The sequence below is a fragment of the Globicephala melas genome, chromosome 15, assembly GCF_963455315.2.
Source record: "Globicephala melas chromosome 15, mGloMel1.2, whole genome shotgun sequence".
Lineage (NCBI taxonomy): Eukaryota > Metazoa > Chordata > Mammalia > Artiodactyla > Delphinidae > Globicephala > Globicephala melas.
The window spans coordinates 47498934-47525577 of record NC_083328.1 but is presented as its reverse complement, the minus strand read 5'-3'; the positions used below and the strand labels follow the sequence as shown (position 1 = coordinate 47525577).

The following is a 26644-nucleotide window of genomic DNA, read 5'->3' as shown; positions in this document are numbered from 1 at the left end:
GAAGTCACCCACACTGGATGCCCTTCACTCACCCTTCTTCGTCTACGGTGCCCTTAAAATCAGGGGGTCCCAAATTTTGGTCCCAAGCTTCCTGCTCTTCTTTTTATTTTGTGCTTTATCACATTTGCCTTTAACCGTGGTTCACGCTGGGCCTCAGAGTAGTTGAGTCCTAGATCGTATACGTCAGCTAGGCCTTTCTCTTTTCCTGCATCTCTAACTGCCCCCAAATACCCCCACTTACGCAAGCAGACACAACCCCAACTCAGCAGGTCCCGTGCACACTCATTGTCTTCCCCCACAAGCAGTCCTCCTTCTAATCTCCGCTTTCTTCTTATCCACATTCCTATAACACTCCTCACAGATACTGTCATGACCTCTTCCTTGACCTCATACCGAACCAGTCACAAAAGTTAGTCAAACCTTTTTCATGAGGCTCTCAGCCCCTTTCGCTAGAGTCTGGACAACTCCAGGAAGGAGGTAAGCCCCTTGGGTATCCCCATGATGTGGAAAGAACCAGAAGGTGGAGCTTAACTGGGCCAGGAAGTCACCAGGCATGCTAGAGATGGATGCAGTTCAAAGGTCACAGACAGAACAGAACCCAGGAAGGGAGCCAAAGTTTCACACTAGACTAGGAAGATTGGCCATCCATCAGACCTACGACTGGTGTGAGGGCATAGAGGGAGGTCAAGAACTCAGGAGCAGGGATGGGGTCTGTCATCTTGGAATTCCCAGAACCTAGCATGTTGATGGTTCATGCAAGACATCCAATTAGTGCCCTATGTTCCCAAATACAAGGTATTTGTTATATTCTTTCCTTCACCTTCCATTCAAGACCTCATATTATGCAATGCTCTCTCACTTTAATTATTTTAAACCACCCGGTAGCATTTGGGGAAGATATTAGACAAAAGCAACATCCATTAATGTTAGCTTGGTTTGTCTGGAGAAGACATTGTTGCCAAAACGCGGCCTCTGTGCTCTGGTGCTGAATAGAAACGTGGAGACAGACTTTTGGGTAAAGTAGAAAATAATAGCTTTATTGCTTTGCCAGGCAAAGGGGGTCACGGCGGGCTAATGCCTGCCAAACTGTGTGTCCCACCCTGGAAGGGGTAGTGAGAAGTCTTACAGTGTTCAAAAAGCAGGGCATGGTCAGCTCATGGTCGTTCTTCTGACTGGTCGGTGGTGAGGTAATGAGGAATCAGCATCATCGACCTCCTGGTTCCAACTGGTCTGGAGTCTACGTGCTGTGGGCAGCATACAGTTAACTTCTCCCACCTGCTGGGGGCTTCAGTATCTGCAAAACAGCTCAAAGGACATGGCTCAGAATATTATCTATAGTCCTTGAGGAAGAACTAAAGGTCCTTGAGTTTGTTTAATGACTAAAGTATTATTATTTTGTCTTGCTTGACTGTTTTCCTTTCTGCATTTTCTCACTTCTCTGATTAAATTTATTCTTTGACTAAAGTTTTCCTACAGAAAAACAGCAGGTGGATGACATGGGATGGGTCTATTCTGGGAAGGCCGCATAGGGCCCTGCTCAGTTACAACACTGATATAATGGATAATAAGGAGTTAAGGAATTTTAATAAGATTTAATAATATTTTGTGGGCTTTTGACTGAGCAATTCAAGTGTAAAATCTCATTATAAAAGGGCTTTTTAAAAGTTACTTTAAAAACAAGTAATATAAATAAAAAATATTCATCTATCAGATAGATTGTTTTTTTGATTGTCACATATTTTGTGGCTTGGGATAAAACTTCCAAGGACTGTCACACAGATTCCAAAAATACTGCATCTCAAATAGAATAGAGGAAATAAAGGCAATATAGTCTAGAAAACTGTGTTTGTGGAATCTAATAGTGCTTACAGTATGAGAGTAGCAAAAACATTATTTCTAATTAACATAATTTTTATATAATACATCATTTAAAATATATATGTGTAAGCTAAATTAATAAATTAAGTATTAGTAGACAAATGACACTGTAAATCACTAAAAATGGTCAAAACACTTCTTATGGATCATCTCATTGGGAAATAGGGAATCCAAGGATTGTATTATATTTGTTGAATAAAAATATGAATAAATGTATAAATATTTATTAAAGACGAAAACTTAATTAGTAGTGTTAAGAATAATTTATTCACTAATGCATTGAGCAAACATTGAGCTACCATGTGAAAATCAATTAAGCAGGAATAAGAATGGTTTGATATTAAAAGTCTACTTTCCACCGGCATGGTGACACCTAAAATAAATGAGAGAAATATTTACTTTGACTTTTTATTATGAAAATTTTCAAACATGCAGAAAAATGAAAAAATAATATAACAATCGCCCACCCGTATAACCTCCATCTAGATTCAACATTTTCCCAAAATTTCTTTATGTATGTGTTTAATTTTTGATGAACCATTTGAAAGAAAATTAGAACTGTTATAACACTTCAGCCTCCTTAATCCTTCAGCATGCATTGACAAAGATTAAAGCATCCTCCCACATAACTATACTACTACTCTCACTCTTAACAAAATTAACTCCTCAATAATATATATTTCCAGTACACATTTGGATTTCCACAGTTGTTCAAAATATGGTTTTTTTACCAGTTTTTTTTACAAACAACAGAAAAAGAGGATCTAATGAAAGAATACACAGTGCACTTGGGTGTCTCTTAAGTTCCCTCCCCCACTCTTTACTCTTTTTTTTTCCAGCTTGACTGAGGTATAGTTAATAACTAATAATTGTATGTACTTGAGGTGTACGTGACTTGATATATGTATACGTTATGAAATTATTACCGCAATCAAGCTAATTAACACATCTATCACCTCACCTACCTACCTGTGTGTGTGTGTGTGTGTGTATGTCTGCATGTGATGAGAACACTTTAGATCTGCTGTTTTAGCAAATTTCAAGTATACTATACAATATTACTACCTATAGGTACCATGCTGTACATTAGCTCCCCGGAACTTCTTCAGGTTATAACTGAAGGCTTGTACCCTTTGACCAACACCTCCCTGTTTTCCCCACCCACTGTCTGGTAATCACCAGTCTACTCTCTGTTTCTGTGAGTTCAGCTTTTTTAGATTTCACATATAAGTGAGATAAGGCAGTATTTGGCTTCTTGAGTCTGGCTTGTTTCACTTAGCATAACATACTCTAGGTTCATCTATGTTTTACAAATGACTGAATTTTCTTTTGTTTGTGTGGCTGAAAAATATTCATGTGTGTGTGTACAAAACCCACATTTTCTTTATCCATTCATCCGTCAATACACACTTAGATCATTTCTGTATCTCAGCTGCTGTGAAAAATGCTGCAGTGAACATGGAAGTGCAAATATCTCTTCAAGATACTGATTTCATTTCCTATGAATATATGCCCAAAAGTGGGATTGCTGGGTCATATGGTAATTGTTTTAATTTTTGGAGGAAACTTCATACAGTTTTCCATAATGATTGTACCAGTTTACATTCCCACTAGCAGTCCACAAGGGCTCTCTTTTCTCCACATCCTCACCAGCATTTGTTATCTCTCTTTTTTTTGGTAACAGCCAGGCTAGCAGGTGTCAGGTGATATCTAATTGTGATTTTAATTTGCATTCCCTGATGATGAGTGATGTTGAGCACCTTTTCATATAACTGCTAGCCACTTGGATGTCATCTTTGGGAAAATGTCTATTCAGGTTCTCCTCCCATTTTTAATTGGATTATGTGTTTTTTACTTGTATGAGTTCCTTATATATTTTGGGTATTAACCTATTATCAGATATATGGTTTGCAAATATTTTCTCTCATTCTGTAGGTTGCATTTTCATTTCATTGATCATTTCTCTTGCTGTGCAAAAGCTTTTTGGTTTGATGTAGTCCCACTTGTTTATGTTTTGCTTTTAAAGACCAAGCCAATTGTCATATAAAAAGTCCCACATTGTGGATTATCTGTTTCCTCATGAAGTCATTTACCTGATATTTCTTGTAAAATGGAAGTCAGATATTAGAGCTTGACTAAATTCAGGTTAAATATGTCATCAGTGTATTAAATATTACATCACGACAAGAGCATAGAGTGGTGAGTTGTTCTAACATCTGTGATGTAATTTGATCACCTGGCTGAGGTGTAACCCCAAGTTTGTGTTTGGGGAGTAACTAATAAGGTTATACATTGGCATCTTGCAAAAACCCTATTCCTTATTAATTTTTCACTTAATGGATTTAGAATCTGTTGAGAATTTTTGCCTGAATTAATTATTTCATTAGGATTTGTGAAATAAAATGTACATTGCTGATTACCCTCTTCAATGATCAGTTTCCAATTTTCTCCAAGCAGTTTTTCAAATCTTAAATATGTTCTTTGAAAGGTAAAAGGTCAAAAGTCCAAAATTTTTAATATCATAGTTTAATGTAATGGAAGAGTAGTAATTTTCCACTTTCTTTTGTCTTTTCAGCAAAATGGAAATTCAAATTTTTATAAGCCAATGGTTGAATCCTTTGAGGAAGCACCTCTACATGTTATGGTTTTCACTTACTTGGGATATGGAATTGGAACGCTGTTTGGCTATCTCAGAGATTTTTTGAGAAACTGGGGAATAGAAAAATGCAATGCAGCCATAGAGAGAGAAAAGCAAAAAGTACGTATGAACACCTCCCTGGGTCTTTGTCAATGCCAATTCTTCTGTAAAGTGTTCTCACAAGTGGTGATGTGTGTACAGATCCTAAAAAGAGTGATACTCTCAGGAACTATCCAGGGTAAATTCTATTCCTCTGCACCCCATAAACCCCCAAACATTCCCTGTGTATTCACGCACTTGTTTTTTACAAACATTTATTGAGCAACTACTATTTGCCAGACTGAACTAAAGGTTTTCTTGTAAATTATCATATTTAATTTTTATAATGATATAGATATTAAAATAGCATTTTAAAGGTGAAAAATCAAAATATAAGAGTGAGGACACATGAGTGGAACTTTATTCTGGTCTTCTAGGTGTCAGTTGAGTATTATTTATGTTCTATCCTGGAAGAGGAAAGAGTGTTTGAGTGAAATGTGGGACTTTTATTTCATCTAGGTCAGTTTCTCAACTTTGGCACTACTGACATTTCAGACTGGATAATTCTTTGATATGGGAGACTGCCCTGTGCATTGTAGAAATTTTAACAGCATCCCTGACCTTTACCCACTAGATGCAATTAGCACTCTCCCACATACTTGTGACAATGAAAAATGCCTCCAGACATTGCCAAATTCCTCACAGATTGCAAAATCACCCTGTGTAGAACCACTGATCTAGATACTTTCAATAATTAACTTATAAAAATCTACATCATCCCCTTTTCACATAGAGCTAACAGGACAACCTGGAAAATATTAAGAGACCTGTGAGCAGCCTGCATCCTTTTAACATGTTTTCCAAAATTGGTTCAAATGATTTATGATTCCATGAATCTCTTTTTCCTAAAACTTGCTTTGGAATATACGATTGTGGCCATAGATTATTCCACATGATGGAGCCTTGAACACATCTGAGCAAAGAACATAGGTAAGGCATGAACTTCAATGTAATGAGAGAACTTCAAATCTTGTAACTTAGTGACTAGTACCCATGGTAAGCTAAACTCTTGTTACCGTAACATAACCATGAACAAATCATGTAGAACACTTATTTTGCAATTACCTTAAGTCAAGCATATCACCTTCAGAAGAAAATCAGGCCCAGCTTTATTATTGTACTCTCTCCTACCTTTAGCAAGTATTTGAGTATATGCTGTCTACCAAGTAATGGAGGCTAATAGAGAAGAAACTATAGGTCTTTCCATGAGAGAATTTGAAGTCTGGTGTACAAAACAGACTCACCAGCAAAACAAATGATAAAAAGTGATGATGGGGCGGAAGGTGACAAAGGAAACAGGGATCTGTGCCCTGTGATTCTCTTAAGGAGTCAGGAAGGCATGATATTGGGGCTTGCACGGTAAGCAGGAGTTTGCCTAGTGAGCAAGGGTGAGAAGGAAGACACTCTCTGAAGAGGGCACTGCTTGTGTCAAAGCATTCATTAACTCACTAATCAAGTCAGGTTTGTTTGGAGCATGTATCTTGTGCCAGGCACTGTATTACAGTCTTGGAATATAGGAATAACTAAGGCAGATAATGGTTCTTGCTTTCAGAGAGCTAACCATTAAAAAAAAGCAGTTGCAATGGAATTTGGTAAGAGGTACCATAGCGGTAAGTAGATGACATCAAGGAAGCAAAGAGAAACATTTAACCTGAACTTGGTGTTCAGGGAAGACTTCTGGGAGGAAGAGAAAGTTAAATTGACATCTAAGGGCTAAAGAGTAAGTAGTAAGGCAAAGGGTGAGGCAAGACGAGCTGGAAGGAGTCTTCAGGGAGAAGAAATGTGATGCAAAGTGGCCCAGAGGTCAGAGAAAGCATTGTACATTTAAGGAACCAATGAATTCTAATGACCAGAGTGTTGCGAGTGAGAGTGGGAGCATGTGGGGAGAAAGATTGCTTGAGAGGCAAGCAGGGACCATACTATAATGGGTTTTTATAAGCCATGGGCATTTATTAGAACAATGGGAAGGCATTGAAGGATTTCAGGCAGAGGAATGCAGATTTGCAGATTAGAAAGATCATGTTCACTGCCCTATAAAAAATGGATTTACAGGACAATATAGGGGCCAAAAAAACCAGTTAAGAGGCTGAGGCAGAAGTCCAGTTTGAAAAAAAATCTAGATGAGCCCTTGGGCTGGGACCAGGGTAGTGATAATAGGGATGGTGATAATAGGCGAGGCCAAGAGAGGTTTAAGAGATGGAGTTAGGACTACTCAGCTCTAAGAAAGAAGGAAACCATGCCATTTGCAGCAGCATGGATGGACCTAGAGATTGTCACACTAAGTGAAGTAAGTCAGACAGAGAAAAACAAATATCATACAATATCAGTTATATGTGGCATATAAACAAATGATACAAGTGAAGTTATTTACAAAATAGAAATAGACTCACAGACATAGAAACAAACTTATGGTTATCAAAGGGGAAAGAGCCAGTGAGGGATAAATTAGGAGGTTGGGATTAACAAATACACACTACTATATACAAAATAGATAAATAATAAGGACCTACTGTATAACACAGGGAACTATATTCAATATCTTGTAATAACCTATAATCTGAAAAGAATATATATATATATATATATGTATAACTGAATCACTTCGCTGTAAGCCTGAAACTAGTACAACTTTATTTATTTTTTTAATGGTGTGTTAGTTTCTGCTTTATAACAAAGTGAATCAGTTATACATATACATATGTTCCCATATCTCTTCCCTCTTGCATCTCCCTCCCTCGCATCCGCCCTATCCCACCCCTCTAGGTGGTCACAAAGCACCGAGTTGATCTTCCTGTGCTGTGCAGCTGCTTCCCACTAGCTATCTATTTTACGTTTGGTAGTGTATATATGTCCATGCCACTCTCTCACTTTGTCACAGCTTACCCTTCCCCCTCCCCTTTTTCTGCTTGTCCCTGTTAGGAAGTTATAAATAATATATCCGTCACTGTTTTTTTCATGGTTCTCTTAGAATATTTAACACATACATTTAGAATTTAGTTACCATTATTTAGTAACTAGAGTCTTCCCCTGACCAGGAGAAGAATTTAATAAAATTGCACTTTCTTTCTCCCACATACCCATTCTCCATGTTGTCATTTATTTGTGAATTTTTAGTTTCTGTTTCTTTATACTACAAATATAACGCTAGTTGGGCTAAACCATCTTCCGTCAGTTTCTTCACTCACTATTTTTTCTGGCATCTGTCTTCCTCCATAGTTATTTCATTGTATTATTGAGGTACAATGCTCAATTATTATAGAAATGGAAATTAAACTCAAGACTCCTTACATATATTGGAAAGTTTTTACTTGGATTTTCACATTTGTTTGCTGGTTTGGCTGATTATAGGATTTTAAGTTCAAAATAATTTTCCCTCATACTCTTTTCCACCATTGTCACCTAAGAAAAGTCCGAAGCAGTCTAATTCATATTCCCTTGTCTATAAACTGCCTTTCCCTGAAGGCTTTTGAGATTCTTCCCTTTGATTTCTGAAATTTAACCAGGATGTAGCTTGGCGTGTGTTTTTCCTTATTTGCTCTATTCAGGACCTGATAGACTATTTACATCTTAGGATTCAAAACTTCCTTCCTCTCTGGAACTTGCCCCTCCTCCTCCTCCTTTTTTTTTTAACTTCCTTTTCCTCCTCTTTCACCTCATCTCCTCCTTCTCCTCCTTCCTTCAATCTTGCAAATCCTTCTAGGGAGATATTGGACCTTCTGAATCTGCCCTTCATATCCCTTGACTTTTCCTCCATATTTTATTTTCTCTGTCCTGGAATGATTAGTCAACTGACTATGCTAGTTTATTAATTTACTTCTCAGCTGTGTTCATTGTAGTTTTGAACATTTAATTTTTTAAAAGGATCCATTGTTTCGTTGTGCCTTTCTAAACACGTTACTTACATATTTTTAAATTCTTTTTCTGTTTGCTCTATGAAGTCTTTTCACTAAATGTCAGTTCTGCTTATTGAATTTGGTGCCTCTTATTGTGCTAGTTTTCCTGTAATAGTGATGACGTTTTGTTTTATGCTCATTTTTTAATTTAGGAATCCTTATTTGCTTACACATTCACCTGTCTTGAGTGATTGTAGAAAGAAAATGGAATGTGTTGCCTGGACCAGGGGCTTGTGTTCTTGCCGTGTGGTCTCCCCACCTCTCTACAGTGGGGTCTTGTTCTTCCAGTCAGTTCTTGCTGCCCATCACAGTGCTTTGTGCTGTGGACAATGCAACTGCTTCTTACTTATTAACCCAATAAAAGAAGAACAAAGAGATATTGCTTCATTAATCACCCAGGGTATCAACTTCTTGTAGTTATCGACTCTTGGCTTTAAGGATCCCTACAGTTAGTGTATGTCCATACCAGTCTTCTCTGCAAATGTTTTAGGGCTATGGTTTCCTGTGGTCTTATTTCTGCATTGAGCAGATCTTATTTATGTTCTATCTTTTGTGATCCTTCAATATTTCTGATTCATTGATGATTTATAAATTTATAAATTTATTTTGGTTTTTAAGTATCTACTTTTTGTCATTTCACAGAGCTTTTAGATGATTGGTAGAATACATACAAGCACTGAATCTGCTATCTTTATTCAACCTTCCTCTAATTTCTTAATAAGAAAAATTAAATGTAGCCATACTTACTTTGTGTTTCTCATACTTCAAAGAACTGTCTATAATACAGTTAGTTACCCTTCCCAACAAAAAGGAAAACACAAACATATTTTATTATTATTCTGAGCTCAACCCTGGTAGGAGAAACAGCTGTTTCTCAAGAGGAAATAATGATAAAAAAGAAATATTAGGTGAGAACAGAAGCGTCAATGTAGGCACAAATGAAAAACTACGATTGATAATGATTCTTTCTCTCTCTACAAATCCATGATTCTATTTGCTACTGAATGGGCAAGTAGTTAAACCAAAAAAAGAAGGGACAAATTTGGTAGCATTTTTCCAAATTTGGTAGTATTTTTTACAATGTGCCATGGATATGTTCTCTTCAATCCCTTTTAAATACCTATCTCTGCAGCATGATTTATTCAAAAGAGCATTGGTTATAGAACTGGGTACAAATCCCAATCTGTCCATTCAGATTTTCTGACTTTCTGTTGAATTGTCTATAAAAGTAGGATTGATATATCTATAACACTTGGAAAATGATAAGGTACCCTACAAGCTTAACAGTGGAAAAAGAAAGAGTGTCGGGCTTCGCTGGTGGCGCAGTGGTTGAGAGTCCGCCTGCCGATGTGGGGGACGCGGGTTCGTGCCCCGGTCCGGGGGGATCCCACGTGCCGCGGAGCGGCTGGGCCCGTGGGCCATGGCTGCTGGGCCTGCGTCCGGAGCCTGTGCTCCGCGGCGGGAGGGGCCACAACAGTGAGAGGCCCGCGTACCGCAAACAAAAAAAAAAAAAGAAAGAGTGTCATATTGTAGGAGAAACAAAGGCATTTTTGTGGCTGCATTATTAGGTTTTGTTCAACCCTCCTATATCCTGCTCCCAAAAATGATTATGTCCTTGTGGCCTGGCGTTCACTTTCACACTTAGCCTTTTGTGTCAGGAAGAAAAATATAGTGAGTTGGTCATGTGATGAGTTAAATCTACAGCTAGATAAGGGTATACCCCATTGCAGTGCTTCTGTTTTTGCAATATCTAGTCCAGTTTCATTTTTTGGTATAGTTACAAAACTGTGGGCGGCTTACCTGAGACTAGAAGACAGCAACCTTTGGAAGGCATTGACTGCTCCTGAAGAAACCTCACTGGTGCTCAAAGGAATGGGTTGGGGTGAAAATACACCCACACAGAGGCAGGAAGCTCACCGGTAGAGGCAGAGGAATAGGAGAACTGTACCCTCAAAACAGGCCTTCTTCTCTGGACCAGATCTTTTTTTTTTTATTTCATACTGGAGTATGGTTGATTAACAATGTAGTGTTAGTTTTGGGTATACAGCAAAGTGATTCAGTTTTATACATATACATATATCTGTTGTTTTTCAAATTCTTTTCCCACTTAGCTTATTACAGAGTATTGAACAGAGTTCCCTGTGCAATACAGTTGGTCCTTGTTGGTTATCTATTTTAAATATAGCAGAGAATACATGTCAATCCCAAACTCCCAATCTATCGCTCCCCCCAACCCTTCCCCCTGGTAACCGTAAGTTATTTCTCTAAGTCTGTGAGTCTGTTTCTGTTTTGTAAATACGTTCATTTTTGTCTTTTTTTTTTTTAGATTCAGCATATAAGTGATATTTGTCTTTCTCTGTCTGCCTTACTTCACTTAGTATGATCATCTCCAGGTCCATCCCCGTTGCAGCAAATGGCATTATTCTTGAATTCTAAGAAGGTTCCCAAGCTCAATTCTCCCTCTCGGGAACACTGGGATTCGTTGTCTCCAGCACTCATTTGGGGACTTGTATTTTGCTGTCATTTTTGTTACTTTTATTTGCCACAGGTTTTACCTCCCCCACTAAAAGGTAAGTTCTTTGGAGGTGGAGGACTCACAGAGTTATTTGTGGACCCCACCCAACCCCCCCACCCAACCCCTTCCCCAAGAACCTTGCTCAAAATATTTGCAGATGGAATATTTTCATGGTTCCTCCATGTCTTTTAGTGTTCAATTGCAAATGAACTACAAAAAGCGAGACACCAAAGGTAAACTTCTGCCTCTGTTATTACAGGATTTTGTGCCGCTGTATCAAAGCTTTGAGAATTTTTATACACGGAACCTTTACATGAGAATCAGAGACAACTGGAACCGGCCCATCTGCAGTGCCCCGGGGCCTCTGTTTGATGTGATGGAGAGGGTGTCAGATGACTACAACTGGACATTTAGGTGAGGCGGCCACCTGGAGGGGCTTGGTTGAAAGAAATGCTTTCAAGGAAATTCTAGCATGGGCACCAGATCACAGATCTGAAAAAAGCACAAAGCAATAGAACAGCTGCTCTTCCATCATTCAGCCCTTTGCAAGCCCTCGTGATGCCAATGGGAGAAGTCACAGTAATTAAATTGCCAAGGGCAGCTTACTTGTATTGCGATTAAAGAGGAATCAGTGGCAGAAGGTGCAGGATGCACAGAGCCAGCCGGGAAGAGTCCTTTTCAGCTTTATTGACAAATTGTACCCTCCTACTTCCTGCTGAGGGAGCCAGTGATGACCATGGCTCTTTCTGATTTAGAAAGTCCTTGCTGAAATTTAAACCAGAGCACAGGTGTCACGAAAGCAAGCACCCAAGACAAATCAGGGCTGAGTAACACTCCATGGCCTGGAAACCTTTTCCCAATGCTCTGCCCAGGTTCATTATGAGGTGACTCTCCTCTAAGGACAAATCATTTTGTGGTGACAACAAGGCAAATCAAAAAGAAAAGACGTGACTTGGGCCAAACCCAAGGTCTCTTTGTGAGAGTCTTTTCTGGAGCACTAGGATGATATTAAATGAGAAAGCCCTTTGTGTTCACCTGCCCTTCTCTCTGCAGGTTTACTGGAAGAATCATCAAAGATGTCATCAATATGGGTTCCTATAACTTCCTTGGCCTTGCAGCCAAGTACGATGAATCTATGAAAACAGTAAAGGATGTTTTAGAGACATATGGCCTGGGCGTGGGCAGCACCAGACATGAAATGGGTACGTACATTCACTATTTTGAAATTTTTTTCCAGTTGGGTCTCAGATTCCTTGTGGCTACTTCTCAAATCTAGATCATATCTAGACAGTGTGCCTCAAAATGTTGTTATAAAACACAAAAAGGAAAAGGTATATAACGGTCTTTTTGGAAATTTCAAACATTATGCTCTTACTAGGCAGTTTTTAAAGATTTTAATTCTCCAGAGTAAAAAAAAAATTGTTCTTTCCTGACCATGTTATCTAAAAAAGCAGCTATAATGCCTCTTCCATCTGGTCCTTTTCTGGGTCTTTTCTTTTCCACTTTTCTTTTCTTTTTAACAGCTTTTTTGAGTTACAATTGCTATTCAAAGAAAACCATTGTACTTATTTAGTATATATAATTTAATGAGTTTGGACATATGCATATACCTGTGAAACCATCACCACAATCAAGGTGATAAACATATCCATTACCTCAGAAAGTGTCATATCGCCCTCCTTTTTATGGTAAGAATGCTTAAATGAGATCGATCCTTTTTTCTATTTTTTCCCCTAAATAAAATTTTATTTTATTTTTACTTATTGAAGTAAAGTTGACTTACAATATTATATCAGTTTCAGGGGAAACCCTAGTAATTCTGTATTTAGAGATCTACCCTTTTAACAAATGTTCAAGGGCACAGTACAGAATTGTTCCAGGAACTGTGTGAAAGGGCAGGTCTCTAGAACTTACTCGTCCTGTATCACAGAAGCTTCGTACCCATTGAACAACAACTTCTCCTTTGGATTTGGCTCTTTCTCCCACTTTTCTTAATGATGCCTATCACTTATCTTGCTTTTGTACTTGTATATTGCCTGTCTCTGCTCCTGCAACATAAGTTCCATGAAGGGAGGAATGGGTCTTATTGACTTGTGTTGAATGAATGAATGAATGAATGATGAATGAATGAATGGTAAAGATGAAACAGACTGCCTATTTATTTCTCTTTTAGCTGAAACATTTTTCTCTTAGAGGAGTAAGATCTTTGAGAAGGAAACTTCTGCTCCCCTCACTTCCGGGAGGATGAGCAGAGCAAGCTTGTTCCTGTGGCCTGCTTCGCTCTTCCTGGCCCACTCTCTCCTCCTATATTATCTCATGTGTTCCTCACAAAGCCCCATGCTGTGCGGGGCAGGACAGGTGGTGTTATTCCCATCTTCCAGAGGAGGAAACTGAGGACCACAGTGACTCAATGATGTGCCTATAGTGGCCGATGACCCATCCTAACTCCTGGGGTTGCTCAGCTTTCCTACTAAGCAGTTTCCCAACCAGGATAATACATGCAGAGCTCACTAGCTCAGTTTCAGGCCTAAGAATCAGAGGTAAATCTGCTAAAAATGGATTTACCATTCATGAAAAATGAGCCACATGCCTCTCTCAGATAACCCCTTGGCAGAAGGCCTTTAGAAGCATGTAATTATTCAGACCTGTGCAATAAATAGCCATTCAGATTGAATAAAATCACCTTCTTATCCACATAGCCAGTAAATACTTAACTAAAACTCCAGAGTGTATAAGTAGTTGCCCAGATTTCTTAGGAAAGACACAGTATCTTTATTTTGACTCATGAGGGCTGGAGAAATAAGCAGGGAGTGGAAGAAAGGTTCTACTCCTTTAGAAGAGCTGGGTCACCCACAGGACCCTACTTGGTGGTGGGATCGAGACTGGAAGGACACACCGTGAAAAGAGACACATAGGCTGCAACCTTTGGGGATGTTGCCTCTGGTGCTGGTGACACCAAATACAAGGGTTGTTCATCAGGAAACACACTCCTGAAGATGAGGACCCCCAACTCACTGAGACAGAACAGTCCCCAGTCACAGCACCAGAAACTAAAGAGAGGCAGCCTGACACCGGCGATGGTTTGCTCCCAGTGAAGACAGATACAGAATAAGGGTCCCTGATTCTGCAGACTCAACAAACCCAGAGAAACCAGGCAGAGACGAAGATCCCTGTTTAGACTGCCTACAGCCTACATGCTTTCTCCACCTACTCATCCTTCTGAATCACTGGGCTTTTAATACTTACTTGCTTCATTGTGAGCTCTCCAGCTCAAGCTCTAGGAAGATTTTAACAGCTTCCAAGGAAACAGTGAGACAGCAAGGTAGAAACCACCCACAGTAATTTTAGGCAAATAGAAGAACTGAAAACAAGAATATAAGCAATCTAAAAATAAATGAATAAACAGGGTACATCTGAAAGTCTTCTGCAAGATAAATGGTAACCTGAACATAGCAGTCAAGAATTGGTAATATAGTTGTTTTTTTTTTAACATCTTTATTGGAGTATAATTGCTTTACAATGGTGTGTTAGTTTCTGCTGTATAGTTTTGAATGCCATTTACTTCAAGATATACAAGTAACTTTTGGAAAATGTATGCTACATAGCCTTAAGAAAATATTTAACAGGGCCAATGGACTAACAGTGAAACTTTGGTAATATAGAGGCTTAAGAATTTTTAGTAACCAAAATAGCTTCTTGAGGAACCCAAAGTAAATGTTTAGGGACGTTTAATCACTTAAAATACTTCCTAGAGCTTTTAAAAGTAGTTTCCAATGTTCCAGGGGGAAAAGAACACAGAAATCATATTCCAAAATAGGAAAATTCAATGAAAAAGAAATCAAGAGGAAACACATAAAATATAGTAAAAGGGACTTCCCTGACGGTCCGATGCAGGGTGGGTGAGGGTTCGATCCCTGATCAGAGAACTAAGATCCCACGTGCTGCACAGCATGGCCACAAACGAAAAGTAACAAGTAAAAAATAAATAAATAAAAATAAAATATAGTAAAAGGATAAAAGATCACATATTTTATTTTTACCAAAAATATATAACTAGAACATATTTGCCTACTAGAAGCAAAGGACTGAGATTTGGCCAAAAACTAAACTCAATTATGTGCTGTAATCAAAAATAAATACAACTAAATTAAAGTTATTCCAAAGGATGAAAAGCAGAAAGATAGGTCCCAGCCAGGCACCTGGTTCCACCTCCCCATTGTAACCAACAACAAAATACCCTCAGTGCCCAAGAGGGAGGTCAATTCAGTGGAAGGAGCAGCAAAAAGTGCCCTAGAGTAAGGTTGTTTGCCAAATCTACACCTGCAAATGTTAAAACTAGGCCCAAAATAGAACTGAAAATGACACATTTCCAGACAGATATGTACAGAATTTTAAGTGATATTTTAAGATGTAAAATGATGTGCTACTGTTTACTTTTCTGTACAACTAAAAGATAGCAGAATATGGAATTAGGGGAGGCTTTGACCCCTTGTGGGTGGATTTAACATTTCACATGCTGATATGGGTGGGATGATTGCACTTTTCATACATCCTAAATATGAGACAGAGTGAAATGGCAAATTGGAGTCACCATCAAGCATTTAAATATCTGACACATTTTAAATTCCTATCTTCTATATTCCTGTTGGTTTTTGTTAGAATGTTCCCTGATCCGGGCTGTCTCCCTGAAACTGCATGCCTTATGTGACATCTTTGGTAATTACAACCTAGTTTTGTTTTGTTTTGTTTTGTTTTAATAATGTTGTTAATGTGTGTGAAAGATTAGAAATTTTTGAGTTTAGGTGTGTGTGACATTACATTGTGAATTAGGGACCTCTGGAGTGAACAGCCTATCAAATGTTGAAATTGGTACTCTTTAAGCTGGCTTGCCTTCAAATTTTTAGCTGCAAAGTCTGTAGATTAACTGTCTTAGCTGAAAAACGCTAGAATAACTACTATAATTTGTTTAGAAACAGATTCTAAAACTACATGGATGTTTAGATTTTTAGCACTAAGATTGAGAGTTGTGTAAAAATTGTTCATAATGTCTGAAGAGTAACATCAAACAATCAGTAGTATCTTCAGGAATTCCCTGGCGGTCCAGTGGTTAGGACACAGCGCTTCCACTGCCAAGACCCGAGTCTGATCCCTGGTCAGGGAACTAAGATCCCACAAGCTGCTTAGCCTGGCCTAAATAAATAAGTAAATAAAATGAAAAAAACAATCAGTAAAACTTCATTATGCAAGATATTTCTATATATGATCTTTGAGTTTCGTTACTGGAAAGAACTATTTAATTTTGCTGTATGTGGAAGGTGCTTGTTTGAATATATTGATTTAACAATGGAAGACGTTCATGCAGCCACCCCTAACTCAAAGTCAATGCAGAATTGCTTGTTCTTCCTTCATATGAATTAAGCTTTAAGTGAAGAATAAACTGAAACTTTAAAGGTAAATAAACAAACAACCTAAAGGTGTGGTGCAAATGCAAACAGAAAGAAAAGCAGAAGTTAAGTTTAGTGTATGAATTATTAAACATAAGGAGAGATTCACCTTATAAAAATTATGTGGAGAGTCCATAATGAAGATTGATGCAACTGCTTTAGCCTCTGTGCATTAAGTAACACAGCAGAGACATATATGGCTCTTTATTTTTCTATACAAACTGGAAATTAGTAGGACAATGAATTATGGGAGGCTTCAAAAATCATATGGGTCAACTTAACATACTCGATTAAAAACAAAAGTGAGAAAAATAAAAAGTGAGATAGTGATAGAAAACCCTAAAATTCCTCCCAGTCCTTGAAAAATGAAGAAGACAAAAAAATAAGCAAATAAAGACACAGAAGACATTAACAATGTAATTGTTGAGTTTAGTTTAATATTTATATATTGAATGCTGAACTTTAAAACATATTACCAGTAGACGATATCTTTTTAAATATTTATTGAATTTTCATATAAATTTACTATATATTATGCACAAAGAAAACCTCATTGAATTCCAAAAAGTGAAATCTACATAGGTCACATTCTTGGACCACTGTGAAATAAAGCTAAAAATTAATACCAAAATTAGAAATGAACCCTTTTTAAAAATCACTTGAAACTTTTAAAGCTCTCTCATAAGTAACTCTTGAATCAACAGGGAAATGAAGTTACAGTTACATCATGTTTAGAAACTAACAACTATGAGAACACCATAGGATCCAACTAGTTGTGTACTCAGAGGAAAATGTGTATTCTTACTTTACTAAAGAAGTAAGATCGAAGCTAGTAAACTAACAACCAATGGAGTAAGGAATAAAAGGAAAGCAAAAGTATTACACTATTAAAGATATAAACAGGAACTTATAAATTAGAGAAGAGTAATTTCTATTGGGCTGAGGCACCTAAATTTTAATAAGTCACTAGAGGTGATTCTGATGACCAGCCAGAGTTGACAACCACTAAGCTAACATAACCCTGATCCCAAAATTTGACAAACGAGCATTTAATAAAAGGAAAATTATAAGACAATATTACTTGGGAAGAAAATTATACAAGAAATTGACGTTGCAAATTCAACGGTATAGTCAAATAACATGATACCATGATCAAGTAATTCTATGCAGGGACTATAAGGATAGTGAGTTCAATAAGAAAATTTGTAACCTTGAAAGATCCAAGAAGGAAAACATATGATTATCTTGATAGATGTCACTAAAACATTTATAAAATTCAATATCCATTCCTTATAAAACTTTTAACAGAATAAAAATAAGAGATTCTTGAATGGAATAAAAAATATCTACTTCAAACAATGCGACTTGTACTACACTTTGTGATGAAACTTCTAGTTACTAGAAGCTTTCACTTTGAGTCAGGGAAAAGATGAAGGTGTGTTTTTACCACCATTTTAATAACCTTTGGAAGTACTAAGCAATATAATTATTCATTTATATTTTACTCCTTACATCAATAAATATTTATTGAATAACTACCATGTGACAAAATAAGAAATATATGTGCAATAAAAGAAGAGGTGATCTAACCATTATTTGTAGATGATCTGGTTGTTCCTTTCTCTATTTTTTAAACCATGATCTGTGAGTAGTAAAGTGATCCTCAGAAGGGGCTGCTCTTGAGGCCACTGTAGAGATGAGGGGCTGCTGAGCAGGAGGGACAGAGTTTTAGTCCATTTTCTTCCATTTTACATATTAAACTATCAAGAATTTATTAGAGATAATAAACATTTAATAAAGAATTCAATAAAGAGCTACATTCAAAAACCACTAATTTTTAAAATTCAGAAAGTCTATAATCAACAATCAATAAGAGGATATACTGGGGAAAATAATATTATTAGTAAACATGAGGGAAAATAGCACAGACCTAGGGAATAAGCTTATTTTGAAAATGTTGGGTTTTTGGTTTTGGTTTTGGTTTTACATCTTTACTGGAGTATAATTGCTTTACAATGGTGTGTTAGTTTCTGCTTTATAACAAAGTGAATCAGTTATACATATACATATGTCCCCATATCTCTTCCCTCTTGTGTCTCGCTCCCTCCCACCCTCCCTATCCCACCCCTCTAGGTGGTCACAAAGCACCGAGCTGATCTCCCTGTGCTATGAGGCTGCTTCCCACTAGCTATCTATTTTACGTTTGGTAGTGTATATATGTCCATGCCACTCTCTCACTTTGTCAAAGCTTACCCTTCCCCCTCCCCATATCCTCAAGTCCATTCTCTATAGGTCTGTGTCTTTATTCCTGTCTTAGCCCTAGGTTCTTCATGACATATTTTTTCTTAAATTCCATATATATGTGTTAGCATATGGTATTTGTCTTTCTCTTTCTGACTTACTTCACTCTGTATGACAGACTCTAGGTCCATCCACCTCATTACAAAATGTTTAGAACCTATTTGAAGAAAACTAAGATTTTTATAAAAGACCTAAAATAATACTTGAAAGAAACAGAGAGAGACACCAATATCCTAGAAGGGAATAGCTCAGTATTACAATTCGATTAAATCTTCCTTAAAATGAATATGTAAATTGAACACAATCCAGTGACATTAATAGACAAGGTGGGTGGTGGGAGGTCTCAACCGAAAGTCTAGAGACAGTTTGGTCCACTCATCTGTATATAAAAAGAACAACATTTCAAATCAACTAGAAGAGGATCAATTATATCACAATTAGTTTTGTGATAACTGGCTGATCATATAAGGAAATAAGCCAGATTCCTATCTCACACATTGTATCTAGGTAAGTTACACTTAGGTAAATTGCAAATGCATTTGCAATTGCAATGCAAAAACAAAAGCAATCACCACCAGAAATAACTATATAAATAAAATTGAAACTGAGTGAATGACTAAATGGATGAATGAATGAACAAATGAACAGAATAAAACTACTCAGACAATTCAAATACAAGATGCACTTGTGTGTGTTCCTTGGTAAAGACCCTCCTAGAAATATCAGACTACATCTCCCTTTATGTGAGCAATGCTTGTGTCTTAGTCCATTTGGGCTGATATAACAAAATACCACAGACTGAGTGGCTTATAAACAACAGAAGTGTATTCCTCACCTTTCTGGAGGCTGAAAGTCCAAGATCAGGGAGCTAGCATGGTCAAGCAGGGCCTCTTCTGTGTTACAGACTTCTCCTTGTATGTGTCCTCACATGGCAGAAGGGGTGGGCTAGCTCTTTGGGCCTCTTTTGTAAGGGCACTAATCCTATTTATGAGGGCTCCATCCTCAAGACCTAATCACCTCCCCAAAACCCCACCTCCAAATGCCATCATTTAGGACATTAGGTTTTCAATATATGAATTTTGGGGGGACACAAACATTCAGACCACAGCAGCCTCTTCTCTAGCTTGTCACTTCTGATCACCCCTCCATTCTACAACCCATAATGACCTCCAGTCTTTCCAGCAAAACTCACGTCACCTGGCAAGATGCCCTCTTACATGGCAGGGATGCATTTTAAATGATGCTCAGGCTCACTCCTTGCAACACAGGCCACTCAGGTCCATGGAAAACAGGCACTCTCCCTGTTAGGAGAGACAGCTTGTTCCCAACCCAACCAGTAGCCACAGCTGTTTGCCCTTCAGATTTCACAAGCCTGATTCAGACAGTAGTCTACTGTGTACTCACACTCCAGGGAACCAGAGAAAGCTCTCCCAGAAACATGGAGGGAAAAGATCCAACAAAATGAAAAATTTAAACTGCTGTACAAAACAAAACAAACAAAAAAACAAAAGCCAACAACAATGTCAACAAAGTTAAAAGTCAAAGAACAAAATTAGAAAAAATTATTCACATATATTTAACAAAATGTTAATATTCTTAACGTGTAAAGACTCTTACAAATCAAAAGGAAAAGAACATCCCAGTTTAAGAAGTGGGCCAAGATTTTGACAAAGTTCAAAACAGGCAAAACTACAGAGTAGGATAGTGTGATGTCCCTCAACCTTTTTTTTTCATTATCACTTCCTCTCATGACACTTGAATACCACAGATACACTATATATTTGTTTATGTAGTACATGGATATCTCTGCTTTACACATAAATAGAGTAAGATATTCCCCCTCCAAAAACCAATTTTCACCTCTTTGAAAGCAATATCACCCCTGTTTAGAATGCGTACGTTACCTTTGGGGGAGGTGGATGGTGACCAAAGAGGGCAAAGCTGTTCCTATTGTTTTTTTTTAACCTTGATACAGTTATGTGAGTTCACTGTATGAAACTTCATAGAGCTCCATATGTACAATTTGTTTCCCATTTTCTATGTATGTTCTAGTTTAAATGAAAGTTTTACTTTTAAAAGTAGATCCAGTACATAAATGGACAATTAAGGAAAATAAATAAATATAAATGGGCAATGAGCTTGTGGAAAATACTCTGCCCCTTAAATAATCAAAAAATTATTAAGACACAGAGTTACCATTTTCACCTAATTGGCAAAATAATATCCCAAAGTTTCAAAGGAGTGAAGAAAAGGGCACCCTTATATACTATTGACAGAGTAAATTGCAGGGCAATTTGAAAATGTATCAACTGCAAGCCATTTAACTCAGCAATTCCATTTTGAGAAATTTTGCTTTGAAAATTTTGAGTAAGTATTCAATGATGTATGATCGAGAATAATCATTGCATTGTATTTGATAATAGAAAAATTGGGGAAATGAGGCATTTCCAGCAAGGAAAGTGATTGAATATACTTGGTAGATCTGTTTAACATAATATTATTTAGCCATACAAAGTTATAATGTAGTTGCTCAGCACCATGATTTAGAGCAAAGGCTCTGGGATGAGGCTGCTGGGATTCAAATCCTAGTCCTTACTTTTAACTAGCTAGGGCCTGAGATAAACTATTATATACACCTTCCTAGTCTTCAATTTTCTCTTCTGTAAAATGGAAAATACATTGTTAATGAACTTATATACGAAACAAAAACAGACTCACAGACATAGAGAACACACTTGTGGTTGCCAAGGGGGAGGGGAGGTGGGGGAGGGAAGGAGCAGGAGTTTGGGATTAGCAGATGCAAACTATTATATATAGAATGGATAAACAATAGGGTCTTACTGTATAGCACAGGGAACTATATTCAATAGCCTGTGATAAACCATAATGGAAAAGAATATGAAAAAGAATGTATATATATATATAACTGAATCATTTTGCTGTACAGCAGAAATTAACACAACATTGTAAATCAACTATACTTCAATAAAAAAAGAAAATACATTGTTAAGAGACTAAAACAAGAGCAGTATGTATATTATGAGTCCACTTTTTAAAATATATTTTACATGAATATCTGTATTGATAAAGATGGTTATATTTTATTGTGTAGTATTTTCTATTTTTTCCACAATGACCTGACATTTTTTGGTTTAATTATTTCCTTAAAAGTCACCAGGAGCCTAGGATGAGGGCACAGTCTTATGAAAATCATTATAGTACTTCTAAGACATTATCACTGAATCAGACTGACCAGATTTTTTCAGTGTACTGGAGGGTTTCTGCTGCAGGTTATGTGGATTTTTTACCTTCAACCAGTGGTTTTCAAACTTTAGCTCACATTAGAATCACCTGCAGGGCTTGGAAAAACACAGATTGTTGGGCCCACCTACAGAGTTCCTGATGCAGTCAGTCTGGAATAGGACCCGAGATTTTGCATTTCTAACAAATTCCAAGATGATATTGATGCTGCTGCTCTGGGGACCACACTTTGGGAACCACTGGAAGCTATCTAGCATGGCTGACTTTCTTGACCCAATTTTCAAAGATTTTCCAAAATGCAATGGTCTTTCACCTTGTGTGGAATGAATACCACATATACCTGGGGGATGGAGCTTATAAATAAAAACTGGAAAGTAGGTAAGATACATCCAGAAATCAGTGAAGCAATTTGATTTTTATCTCTGAGTCTATTCTGACACACATTGCTGGTCCAGATTTCTAAATTTAGGAAAGGATAAACTCAGGCAAACTAGAGAGAAGCTTTTGTTTCTCTTTGTTGATGGAAAGAATCAATAAACAATCTAATAGCAGGAATAGAAAAGAGTTTTATTCCAGCCCAACTGAGGACTATAGCCAGCCTGGGAGACACAAATTCAAGAAGCACTAGAATTGTATCCCTCCAGACTATGAAATGTGGGAGGCTTATAAAAGCAAAAACTGCAAGGTTCCAGTTAGTTACATGAGTTTTTTATCAAGAATTATAACTAGAACTGGCAAGAGGTAAGGGTGTTTTTAAGTAAGGATTGATTGAGGTCTGAAATGGTTGCGTAGTTACAAGGGCAGACCGTGAGACCATAAGTTTGCAGCTGGCAGCTTTTAGCTGATATTGTTTTCAGGATGGTTGGTGGTGTCCTTGAGTTTGATAAAGTTCAGAAAATTCAAGTCTCAGTGATGCGGGAACACGTCTGAAACCACATCCACAATAGCTGCCTGGCTCCATTTTAGATGCCTGAACTACAGTTACTCCATTTTTTTTTTAATGCATTCTTTTTCTAAATGGTTAAATCAGATGTACAATGCATGTTTGACAGGCCAGAGACAGATTGTTCTAGGTAGCATAAAGTTTGTTAAATCATGTATAAGCCAGAATGATTTCTCTATACCTCAATATGTAGAAATTTCTTCCTTCACTTTCTCCCCTCTTCTCTGCTTTTGGTCAACAAGGAAGTGTAGCTTCTTGGTCTTTCTTTCCCTAAGCACTGGATGGTTAAAAGTGGATGTCTAGTAACAGGTACATTATCTAAATCTATGTGCTCTATAAGTGCTGCCAGAGTTTCACCTAGCAACTGTTAGTCAGAAGTTCACTTCTAAGAAAACAAACTCATGGGACGCCAGAAGACTAATTCTGTGCCAATGAAAGATCATTTCTACGTGGAGACTTTTTTCCTTTGAGAAGGAAAGCCTTGTGCTTGAATCATCACATCAGGAAAACCTGATTAGTACGTCTACCTAAAAACTGCCTAGTTGAGAACCTTCTTTCAAATTATAGTTGCAATTTCAAGAAGTAGGCTTGAAATATTTTCATCTTAAAAACGTCAGAAAGAACACACTTAGGAATCAATGAAACTGGATATAATAGGATATTATTTTCCATTCTCAGGTTTCGGATGTGATTTTCACGTTAGTTATATACAAATTTCCTGAAATTGCTATTTCTCAGTTTGAGAACATTGTTCTTAGCCGTTAGACAGTGTGTCTCCCTCTTTCTCTACATGACAAGTTCTCTGCTACTGTTTCATTCAGAGTACTTAGACTCTTCTTGGGTTTCTTTCTCAAACCTTTGTCCCTAGATTCCAGGAATGTGCAACCTTGCTGACCTAAATATTGAAGAAGGGGTCAGCCTCAATTTGCAAAATGTGTAACTTAAAACATATTTCAAATAAATATCAGCTTCAAATTCCTATGGAAATCACAGTTTCTAAGAAATTGCTACCAAGTAGAGATCTTGCTTCCTTTTTTAAAAAAAAGCAATTTTAATTAACAGGATTTTATGCAAATCAATGCTATAAATATGCTTTAAAGCAGTGGATTCAGTTAAATAGGCTATAAAGGTCTCCATCTCAATTAGTATTACCTTCTTAATTTACACAGCAAAACCTTTATTCATAGACAGTGCCAGCTCCTTTCAGACTAAATTGTTGTAAATTCTGATCAATGAGATTTCATTGCATTTCTCTCAAGACTTTTTATTTTCCTTTAAGAATATTTGTAAAGGAAGGTGGACCCTCAGGGGAATAGTTTGGGAGGAGGAAAATGAAAGTGTATCTTGGTTTCTGAAAGCCTTTTGGCAATTTCCTGATACCTGTTATAATTCTGACAAGGTAATTGCCCTTCTCTTGAGAGTGATAGAAATTACAGCGCAGCCAAATTTCAACTAGCAGAGATATTTCTGCAAGTGAAGAATTTGGCCCTGTAGGTTCAACAAGGCCAAGCAAACACAACAACTTAACAAGATATGCCAGTGATTTTACGTAAGTATAATACTTGCCAGCAGGGTAACACCTGGGATGATCGAAAAAAGTTGAAACTCACAGACTTCCAGAATACGTAGATCATCTACCACTTCCCTTCACGTAGAAAAACACCATAAGATACATGAAGACTAGAGATTCTTTTTTTTTTTTTGCGGTACGCGGGCCTCTCGCTGTTGTGGTCTCTCCCTTTGCGGAGCACAGGCTCCGGACGCACAGGCTCAGCGGCCATGGCTCACGGGTCCAGCCGCTCCGCGGCACGTGAGATCCTCCCGGGCACAAACCCGTGTCCCCTGCATCGGCAGGCGGACTCTCAACCACTGCGACACGGGAAGCCCTCCTTTACTAAATTTAGACTAAAAATCCTGTTACATCCAAATATACTAAGGATATAGATTAACTTTCATAGACATCAGTACCTGTGTATATCCTTTAACCACTGGTAATATCAAACAATAATTAGTTTCAAGGCTGCCAAGAACAAAGAGCTTTATTTTGTGTGTTAAGAGTTGTAATTCAGAAAACGCAGATTCGGGTAAAACCGAAAGAGTGGGGGACTTCCCTCGTGGCGCAGTGGTTAAGAATCTGCCTGCCAATGCAGGAGACACGGGTTCGATCCCCGGTCAGGGAAGATACCACATGCCGTGGAGCAACAAAGCCCGTGCACCACAACTACTGAGTCTGCGCTCTAGAGCCCACAAGCCACAACCACTGAGCCGGCGCGGCCCAATAACTGAGGCCCATGTACCCTAGAGCCAACACTCCACAACAAGAGAAGCCACCGCAATGAGAAGCCTGCGCCCCACAACAAAGAGTAGCCCCAGCTCGCCGCAACTAGAGAAGCTTGCAGCAATGAAGACCCAACGCAGCCAAAAAAAAAACAACCTAGAAGAGTGTTCTGAGGAAGGGAAAGAGTTATCTCTCTAGAGTCACACATGCTGAATCTGAACCTTGGTTCTAGACTTACTAACTGCATGACCTTGGGCAAGTGAACTAAACTCTCAGGCTTTGGTGTACTTATCTATAAAAGGAGATAACAGCAGCACCAACTTCAAAAATTTGTATGACAATTAATTGAGATAAAGCTTGAAATGTTTCAGCAGGGTAGGTTGTCACGTTGTTAAGTAGGTGGTCTGCACTTATTAGCTCTATCTCCTTTGGGTAAGTGGCATCACTTCTGCATCTATTTCCTCACTGATAAGGACCAGGATGCCTATTTTATAGAGAGTGTGGAGGTGTAATGATTAAATAACCATATACATAAGTGGACCCTCATTATAAGTTGCTTCATTCCCCCTCCTTCATCTATCTTTGTTTCCAGAGGTGGGTTTTTTGTACTTGAACATTCGTTACTTTTTTTTTTTTTTTTTTTTTTTGGCTGTATTGGGTCTTCGTTTCTGTGCGAGGGCTTTCTCTAGTTGTGGCAAGCAGGGGCCACTCTTCATCGCGGTGCGCGGGCCTCTCACTATCGCAGCCTCTCTTGCTGCGGAGCACAGGCTCCAAACGCGCAGGCTCAGTAGTTGTGGCTCACGGGCCTAGTTGCTCTGCGGCACGTGGAATCTTCCCAGACCAGGGTTCGAACCCGTGTCCCCTGCATTAGCAGGCAGATTCTCAACCACTGAGCCACCAGGGAAGCCCCAGAGTTGGGTTTTTAAAGTGAGAGAATCAAAGGTGAATTAGCTCTGTGCAGTAGTACAGTAGATAATAGTATTATATCGATGATAATAGTACTGGCGTTACATAAGAGAGTGCCCTGTTTTTAGGAAATACAGAGTGAAATATTTAAGAGAAGAGGGGGCATTATGATCGTAATTTATTAAATAGTTCAGCAAAAAATTTCATATAATTGTATATATTATATATAATTATATACACACGTGTGTGCATATATATATATACACACACATAGAGAGAGAATGATATTTAATGAAATGTACTAAAATGATAACATATGGGGAATCTGGATGAAAAGTATTTGGGGATTCTTGGTACTATTCTTGCAACTTTTTAGTAGATCAAAAATTACATCAAAACAAAATGTTAAAGAAAAAAAAGAAGGGTGAAACAAGACTCTATTGAGTATGTGGTCAGAGGTGAGGTAGAGGTCATCATTTGGTCCACTT

General features: G+C 37.9%; 1 protein-coding gene across 3 annotated transcripts in view; it reads left to right on the top strand.

Annotated features, from left to right (window-relative positions):
- Window positions 1–26644, top strand: part of SPTLC3 (serine palmitoyltransferase long chain base subunit 3) — a 126358-nt gene that overhangs the window by 17260 nt on the left and 82454 nt on the right. For all 3 annotated transcript variants that reach the window (XM_030872555.2, XM_060284868.1, XM_060284869.1), the window contains 3 exons: window positions 4454–4636; window positions 11283–11437; window positions 12077–12225. In XM_030872555.2, coding sequence (XP_030728415.1) covers window positions 4454–4636; window positions 11283–11437; window positions 12077–12225 — 487 coding nt within the window. The remainder of the gene's footprint in view (window positions 1–4453; window positions 4637–11282; window positions 11438–12076; window positions 12226–26644) is intronic.